The sequence below is a fragment of the Rhinoderma darwinii genome, chromosome 8 (assembly GCF_050947455.1).
Source record: "Rhinoderma darwinii isolate aRhiDar2 chromosome 8, aRhiDar2.hap1, whole genome shotgun sequence".
Taxonomy (NCBI): domain Eukaryota; kingdom Metazoa; phylum Chordata; class Amphibia; order Anura; family Rhinodermatidae; genus Rhinoderma; species Rhinoderma darwinii.
In genome coordinates, this window is record NC_134694.1 from 104,158,489 (window position 1) to 104,168,237 (window position 9,749).

The 9,749-nt window shown below is 43.3% G+C and overlaps 1 protein-coding gene across 1 annotated transcript in view; it reads right to left on the minus strand.

The window, feature by feature from the left end:
• The window catches only part of LTBP4 (latent transforming growth factor beta binding protein 4), a 108,783-nt gene extending 100,774 nt beyond the window's left edge, over positions 1 to 8,009 (minus strand). The window contains exon 1 of the mRNA XM_075836085.1: positions 7,658 to 8,009. Within this exon, the coding sequence (XP_075692200.1) occupies positions 7,658 to 7,683 (26 nt within the window). The 5' untranslated portion in view covers positions 7,684 to 8,009. The remainder of the gene's footprint in view (positions 1 to 7,657) is intronic.
• Between the last annotated feature and the right edge of the window lie 1,740 nt (positions 8,010 to 9,749).

A 9,749-nucleotide genomic window follows, 5' to 3' on the forward strand; every position in this document is an offset into this window, starting at 1 on the left:
ACCCCTTTAGGCTATGTTCACACGGGGTATTTTGCCGAGTTTTTTGACGCGGAAACCGCGTCGCAAAACTCGGCAGAAACGGCCCGAGAACGCCTCCCATTGATTTCAATGGGAGGCGTCGGCGTCTTTTTCCCGCGAGCAGTAAGGCCCTGTTCACACAGAGTTTTTTTACACGTTTTTTGACGCGGAAAGCGCGTCGGAAAACGCGCCAAAAACGACCCAAAATGACTCTCATTGATTTCAATGGGAGACGGATGCGTTTTTTTACCGCGAGTAAAAAAAACGCCTCGCGGCAAAAAGAAGGGACATGACCCTTCTTGATGCGGTTTCCGTGTCCAAAACCGCATTGAAAGCAATGGGGACACGTCAAAAAACACCTCGAACTTGGAGGAGTTTTTTGCAGGAGTCGTCTCCTGCTGCTAGTCCAGCCCAGCAAGGGGCTGTCATTTCCTGTCTGCTCGTGGAGCCTGAAAAACATTGTGGACAGAACTCCCCTGAGGGATACAGAAAACCGAAGTCCTGCATCCAAATCGAATACAAGTAAGTGCAATTGCTCCTATGTTCTATACATGTATGGAGCTGTGCATTTTTTTTTTAGATTTTTTTTTTTCATTTTTTTTTTCAATTTTTAATTTTAAAATTTTGTTATGCAGTTGTTCATGTATGTCATCTCTTTTTTTTTTTTTAACATTTCAGGAACAGAAATGACGACAGCAGAGGTGTACCACCGAATGGACATTGATGTTGGGAAATTGATTCAAGAAGTAAGTATACTTTTTTTTTTTTTAATGTGGGCCTGTTCACATCAGCGTGGTTTCCGCTGAGGGGTTCCGTCGGTGCTTTCAGTCAGGGGAACCCCTCAACGGAAAGGCAAGTGTGAAGTGGTGACAGATCCGTTGCTAATGGTTTCTGTTTGTCCCCGTTGTGCAAAGGGTTCTGTCGTTTCGACGGAACCAATACCGCAGTGTAGGGAATCCCATTAGCAACGGATCCATCAGCATTGAAGTCAATGATGATGCAAACAGAAAACAATGTTTTTTTTAATGTGGGCCTGTTCACATCAGCGTGGTTTCTGCTGAGGGGTTCCGTCGGTGCTTTCAGTCAGGGGAACCCCTCAACGGAAAGGCAAGTGTGAAGTAAGTTCCGTTTGCATCACCATTCATTTCAATGGTGACAGATCCGTTGCTAGGAGTCCCTGCCTCGCTGCAGGACAACTGTCCCGTACTGTAATCATGATTACAGTACGGGACAGTAGTTCCACGCAGAGGCAGGGACTCCTAGCGTCGTACATCACTATGATGCTAGGAGCCCGGCTCCCTGCACTGTCTTCGGTCCGGGTCTTCCGGCCGAAATACGTTCCGTACATTATGGACGTAACATGGTTGTGTGAACCCAGCCTCATGCGTGTGAAAACCTCGGCAAAAACAGCCTGAAAAACCGCCTGGAAAACCGCCTCAAAAACCACGTCAAAAACCACGTCAAAAACCAAGGTCAAAAACCACATCAAACATGAAAACCTCCAGGGTCAGTTTTTACAGGAGGAATTTTCCTCCTGCAAAAAACTCAGTGTGAACAGGGCCTTAAGGTGAAGTGTCCGGTGGAAACAGTCTGACAGTCAGCTGTATAGCATACCAGAAGAACATTCTGAACCATGAGGCGTCCATACAGTACATGCTTTCCACTCTGGCACTTTCATACACCTCTGTGACCCTGGAGCGGAGCGATAAGTTGAACATCTGTTATAAATTGCTGCAGCTATCAGATCTGCTTTGTGCTTACATTCTGATTCCGTCTAAAGATCTGAGAACACGAGGAAAATAACAAGCAGATTAAATGCAATTGGAAAGCCAAAATATTTTGCAGCTTATTCAACAAGCATTGTGCTATGCAAAGCTGTACAATCCTGCCACCTGCTGGTCAGATTGAGAAGAATCAGTATTGCCACCTCTGACAGAACATGATGATGAGGATTCCCAGTGAATATTTTAATAACAAATCAATAAAAGATTTAAAACCCCAAAAATCTAAGAGAAGAGTTGAATTCCTCTTTGTTATATGAGAGGTGCCAGCATATATAGCCAGTCTTCTTTGGCATAAATGTAAAGGAGTTAGGGTAAGTTCACACTACCGTTATGTTCCATTTAGGACTCTTCCGTCAGAGGAAGAGATGAATGATAGTCCATGTGGAAAGCATCGCTTCCGTTTGAATTACCATAGATTTCAATGGTAATTCCTTTGTTTCTGATGTATTCCATTTGCCTCCGTTCGCTATGTTTCCGTTTTCTTCACGGAAGCAAAAGTGCAGTCTGCAGCACTTACACACAAAATGTGTCCATTAAGGCTCAATTGTCAGATGGAGGGCAAAAAACTGCTCTTTTGGTCTACTTCTGGCCAGCTTATGTCTGTATACCACAAAATAAGAGGTATGGAATTTCATAGTAGACTACACTATTCCATCCTGAGTCCAGTATAAAAAAATTCATATATGTTAAACTAATGTTTTTTTTAAATATGGTAGCCTACAGGTGACAGTTGCCCTGTATGGCATCTGTCACAGGCATCCGTTAAATGGATACGTCAAGAGCTTTTTAAAAGCCTCGTTGTGAGTCTCGTAAACTTATATTAAGACACTGACCTCCAGTTTCTACTGCAGACGCTATAGGATTCAGAGAGTCAGAGTGAAGATCACGTGACCCAGCGGCGGCCTGGAAAGAAGCGGCTACCCCTGAAATAAAGCTTGCAATACGTTGACACAAGACATTACGCTACATGTCACCACATATTAAAACGGGTGGGAGGGAAAAAAACGAATCACCAGAGTGCTTCTTTAATTAGTAAACAAGGTTGCGCCTTATTCCTTTTCCTTTGGTGCGCCCTTTGGATATTCATCAGAGCCAAGAGCTCCCCCTAGTGGTGACAAAAATTCCTGAACTGCTCAGAGCGATGTTTTTGGGGGCTAGAACCTCCCTTCCTAAGTCTGCCTATGATCTGTATGACATGCTTTTTCTGAACAAAAATGCCCCTCGATATGACTGCCCATAGGAACTGCACCCTGGTTTCCCAAACTCATGCATCGCACATCTAGTTATGCTGCGATATGGAAGCACATAATGTACCTGAGAAAGCTCGGTGGCAACCCCTGTAGTGGCCATATTGGTTGTCACCATTTACCAGGATCAGATGTAATTAAAGGGGTTTTCCCATCAGGGACATTTATGACATATCCACAGGACATGCTATAAATGTTATATAGATGCGGGTCCCATCTCTGGGACCCGCACCTATCTCTAGAACGGGGCCCCCTAAACACTGTTCTACCGCTCTGTGTTGCGGCTGTAGCATGTGATGTCCGACCATGAAGAAGAAAACAGCGTAGCTCGCTGAGCTACGCTGTTTCTGTAACTCCCAAAGAACTGAATGGTAGTTACGGAAGCAGAGTAGCATGTGAGTTACGCTCCTTCTGTAACTACCATTCACTACTATGGGAGTTACAGAAACAACGTAGCTCACTGAGCTATGCTGTTTTCTTCTTCATGGTCGGACATCACATGCTTCAGGCGCAACACAGAGCAGTAGAATGGGGTTTAGGGGGCCTCGTTCTAGAGATACGTGCGGGTCCCAGAGGTGGGACCCGCATCTGACATTTATGACATAGCCTACGGATATCCTCAGAAAAAGCATGGTTCAACAGTAGCACACACGTGTGCTGCTGTTGAACCATGCTTTTTCTGAGGATTACATTACATCATACTGGGTTTGTCTGATCTTACAGAGTTGTCACCGCTCCTGATATCAGGATTTGTGCTACTTGGAATATTTTATTTTTTGGATTATGTCCTATGGATATGTCATAAATGTCCCTGATGGGAAAAGCACTTTAAATATAGGATACGTCCTTAAATTAATGTATGTTCATGTCTATGGTAGCAGTAATGGAGATGAATGACGCCAACACTAAGGCCCCATGCACACGAACGTGCTTTTGCGGCCGTAATTCCCCCGAAAATCCACGGGTGCATTGCGGCCCCATTCATTTCAATGGGCCCATGCACACGACCGTGGTTTCCACGGTCCGTGCATGGCCCAGGAGCCTGGACCGCAAAAAGAACGGACATGTCTTATTACGGCCGTGTTTTGCGGTCCAGGCTCATAGAAAATAATGCACGCGGCCATGTGCACGGCCTGCGATTTTCGGGATGGCTCCCAGGTGACAGACCACGGCCGTCCGACCCAAAAATCATGGCTGTGAACATGGTTACGGTCGTGTGCATGAGGCCTAAATCACCCAAATGTCACTGGAAACCACAAAGCAATGTGTAACACCCCCTGTCTGATCCCCGGGTCAAATGTTACCTTCTAAAATCTAATTTTTGGTTTCACTATCTTCATTGAAAGCTCCATAACTTTACACTAAGGCCTCATGCATAGTCAGTATGGCAGCACCCAAGCTTCAGGTACTCCATGTGCCACCATAATGGTCCCTCCGAATGGCACTATATCATGGAGGTATACGGCACTGAGACCCCCACCAATCTCTAGAACGAAGCAGCAGAAGTGCTCGTGTGAGCGCTGAGCCGCTTAGTATCTGTTCGGCTTTATCCGGAAAGCCGATGTAGCGGAGTACGGGCTCATAGACTTTTTATTGAGCCCGTACACGATACATTGATTTCGGGAAAAAGCCGAACAGAAACGAAGCGGCTCACACAAGCGCTTCTGCTGCTTCGTTCTAGCGATTGGTGGGGGTCTCAGTGCTCAGATCCCCACCAATCAAAACTTCTGACATGTCACTATGACATTTCAGAAGTTTGTTGAACGTTTAGTTACACTTTAAGCTGCCCATACATACAGACGTGTCCCTCCTTAACTTATCTCTAAACTCGACACATCCCGGGATGTATAGCGTTTTTTACAAACATGTAAAAAAAACGTATACCTCCAACGGATGCCATTCATCAGCAATCTGTCACCCATAGACTCCTATGTTAAAAAACATATAGATTCAACGCACAAGATTTTTTTATAACTGGATGGCTGTGACAGATGCAATCCGTCAGTCATCCGTCTCCCATAGACTTCCATGTTAGAAAAAAGTATATACGTTTTATGTATACGTTTTATTTTACTGGATGGCGCGAGATTGTGTTAAATTGGTTTTATGACAATTGTATAACTTAACGCGATTCAAGAAAAGTTAAGGGTGGACACATCTGTGTTAGATGATGGTCTGTTGGAAGTTTCTGCTATAAGTGGGCAATTCCGGCACACATGCTCCTTCCATCACATATCCAAATAAAAAGGAAAGTAACCCCTTAACGACGCGGTCTAGTTTGGCCCTTAAAGCGGATCTGTCAGATGTTTATGCTGCCCTATCTAAATTCAGCGGTCTGTCACTAAGTCAGTAATGTGTGAGAACTTGCGTCTTATATGTGCAGCACGTGGTCAGCGCTATAGGTGAATGAATGCCATGACTAAGAGCACTTGACGTGCTTGAAACGCGTAGGCCCACCATACCTACCTACTACTGCCTTGATGCCAAATTTACCTGATATCGAATTTTAAAGCTTTTTGATACAAATAAAATTGGGAATACGTTCCTTTTTAAACCACATACCTGCAGCGCTGGATCAACTTCCTCTATCCTACTATTGTTTACCGTGGACCGTTGCGGAGATCCGCGCGAGGCAGAACTATCAGGCGTTGGACTGGTGAGCTGAAGGTTTCCTCCCCCTGTTCTAGTCAGCGCTATAGGCTTTGACTCCAATGATACTCATGATATTCACGCTCCCCCTGCCTCTCCCATGCCCTCCAGCCGCTGATTGACACATTTCCCACTATGCACAGTAAAGCACCATTTTTGGGTACAGATAATGTATTGAATAACTTTTATTAATTTCTTTAGGGTGGAATAGAAAAGAAAAACAGCAAATTCGCAATAGTTTTTGGGGATTTCTTTTTTTGCGGCATTCACCATGCATTAGAAGAAAAATGTTAACTTTCGTTCTGCGGGTCATTCCGATTACGGTGATATCCCATTTATAATTTTTTTTTATGTTTTACTACTTTTGCACAATAAAAACACTGTTTTTACAAAATAATTATTCATTTCATTTGTATTTTTCAGTCAGCGTAGCTTTTTGAGGCCTTGTTTTTTGTAGGATGACTTATAGTTTGTTTTTTTAACATTTTGGGGTACAAACTACTGTTTTATTTCTTTTTATTCCTATTTTTGGAAGGCAGGATGAACAAAAAACAGCTATTCTGGCATTAGCCTTTAAGGTGTTTTTTTACTGTATGCTTCTTGTGGGATAAATAACGTGTTAATTCTATAGTGTAGGTTGTTACGGATGCAGCGATACTAATTAAGTGCACTTTTATTTATTTTCTATCTTTTCTAATAATCAAACATGTTTTTAATAAAAATTTTTAGTCCCACTTGGGGACTTGACCCTGCGATCCTTTGATCGTTCAGATAATATACTGCAATATTTCTGTATTGCTGTGTATTATGCCTAATAGGCTGTGGGACATGGCAGATCTGAGTGCCCATTTTTTGGTCCCCAGCTGACTTAGCAACACATCGGCCAATGGGCTTACAGAGGGAGGTCACTTGAAGGGTTAATTGGCTGGGATCGGAGTCGACTCCGATCCCGGCTGTTGCAGCAGGGTGTCATCTGTATATTACAGCTGAGACCTGCTGTGGATAGAACAGTCACAGCTCCTGAGCCCGTGCTTTCCTTGCACCATAAGGCTGGGTTCACACGAGCATGTTACGTCCGTAATGGACGGAATGTATTTCGGCCGCAAGTCCCAGACCGAACACACTGCAGGGAGCCGGGCTCCTAGCATCATAGTTATGTACGATGCTAGGAGTCCCTGCCTCGCTGCGGGACAATTGTCCCGTACTGTAATCATGTTTTCAGTACGGGACAGTAGTTCCACGAAGAGGCAGGGACTCCTAGCGTCGTACATAACTATGATGCTAGGAGCCCGGCTCCCTGCACTGTGTTCGGTCCGGGACTTGCGGCCGAAATACGTTCCGTCCATTACGGACGTAACATGCTCGTGTGAACCCAGCCTTAGACTGAGTTTTTATACGTCTCGGATTTGTCGTAGAATTTCATTTCATTGCAGATCTTATCCTTTGCAATACAAAAGGATGAGTTCTGCATAAAATCCACAACGTCTGAACTCAGCCTAAGGGTATGTGCACACACACTAATTACGTCCGTAATTGACGGACGTATTTCGGCCGCAAGTACCGGACCGAACACAGTGCAGGGAGCCGGGCTCCTAGCATCATAGTTATGTACGATGCTAGGAGTCCCTGCCTCGCTGCAGGACAACTGTCCCGTACTGTAATCATGTTTTCAGTACGGGACAGTTGTCCTGCAGCGAGGCAGGGACTCCTAGCATCGTACATAAGTATGATGCTAGGAGCCCGGCTCCCTGCACTGTGTTCGGTCCGGTACTTGCGGCCGATATACGTCCATCAATTACGGACGTAATTAGTGTGTGTGCACATACCCTAATAGTACGGCATAATGGTGTGGAAACTGCCCACGCCGTACTATTACAGCGCGGTGCGGGAAGTGGTTAATTCTGATTCTAGGCTGCTGGTGTTAATATGTGTCCTATGTAGTAAAGTAAAGACACTTACGTGAGCGGCTTCCAGTGTAGGGACATGCTGTTCTTAGCTGGATAGCTAAGTATATGGTCATCTTCAGATTTCAGGGCACTGATGGAGGACACAGGGCTGGGGGAAACGTCCTTGGTGTCTGTAGACGGCCTCAGAGTCGTTGAAGGACAAGAGTTGAAGTGAAACGGAGATAATGTTACAGAGTTGAGTTCTCCTGCGATAACTGCTGCCTCGTTTCTTATACTGGGAGACGAACGAGTAGAAATAGATAGTAGAGATGCCAGAGGTGTGGAGCTGGTAATCAATAGTGACGTTGTTCTCTCACAACGAGACCCTTCAAAGCCGACCTTACATACGCACTTCTGTGGCTTCCTGCAGACACCCCTGTTTTTACATTTTGGGGTGCATAAAGCTGTTGAAAGATGGGAGCAGACAGGAATAAAGGGTTCACACTCTGACTTCAGACCCGTACATTAAATCCTAAGTTCCTCAGAATTCATACCTCTTGTACATGTGCCAGTTTTAGGGGCCATGCTCCATCCTGGGCAACATTTATCTCCACAGCGGTTTGAACTAAAGGAGATAAATACAGATATCAATATCAGTCCTTGAAGGGGTTGTAAACGGTTATAAAAACATGGCTGCCTCTTTCCAGAAACAGTGGCACTCTTCTCCATAGTCTGGGTCTCATATTGCGCCCTCAAGTAAATGGGGCTGAGCTGCAATACCAGATAGGGGCCATGAACAAGGATGGCGTTGTATCTGACAAAAAGCAATCATGTTTTTAAATCTTTTATATAATACTTCATTATCCAAGCAGTCTTGTCCATTCTTATAATATAATTGTAACCATACGGTCTGCAGTGACAATGCTGCCATACTGTACACTAATTTTACCATACATAACACATAAATAACGCTGCCATACTGTACAGTAATGTCACCATACAAAACACATAAATAATGCTGCCATACTGTACAGTAATGTCACCATACAAAACACATAAATAATGCTGCCATGCTGTACAGTAATGTCACCATACAAAACACATAAATAATGCTGCCATACTGTACAGTAATGTCATCATACAAAACACATAAATAATGCTGCCATACTGTACACTAATGTTACCATACAAAACACATAAATAACGCTGCCATACTGTACAGTAATGTCATCATACAAAACACATAAATAATGCTGCCATACTGTACACTAATGTCACCATACAAAACATATAAATAATGCTGCCATGCTGTACAGTAATGTGACTATACAAAACACAAATAATACTGCGATACTGTACACTAATTTCACCATATAAAACACAAATAATGCTGCCATACTGTACACTAATGTTACCATACAAAACACATAAATAATGCTGCCATACTGTACACTAATGTCACCATACAAAACATATAAATAATGCTGCCATGCTGTACAGTAATGTCACCATACAAAACACAAATAATGCTGCAATACTGTACACTAATTTCACCATATAAAACACATAAATAATGCTGCCATACTGTACACTAATGTTACCATACAAAACACATAAATAATGCTGCCATACTGTACACTAATGTTACCATACAAAACACATAAATAATGCTGCCATACTGTACACTAATGTCCCCATACAAAACACATAAATAACGCTGCCATGCTGTACAGTAATGTCACCAAATAAAACACATAAATAATTCTGCCATGCTGTACAGTAATGTCACCATAAAAAACACATAAATAATGCTGCCATACTGTACACTAATGTTACCATACAAAACACATAAATAATGCTGCCATACTGTACACTAATGTCACCATACAAAACATATAAATAATGCTGCCATGCTGTACAGTAATGTCACCATACAAAACACAAATAATGCTGCCATACTGTACACTAATTTCACCATATAAAACACATAAATAATGCTGCCATACTGTACACTAATGTTACCATACAAAACACATAAATAATGCTGCCACACTGTACACTAATGTTACCATACAAAACACATAAATAATGCTGCCATACTGTACACTAATGTCCCCATACAAAACACATAAATAACGCTGCCATGCTGTACAGTAATGTCACCA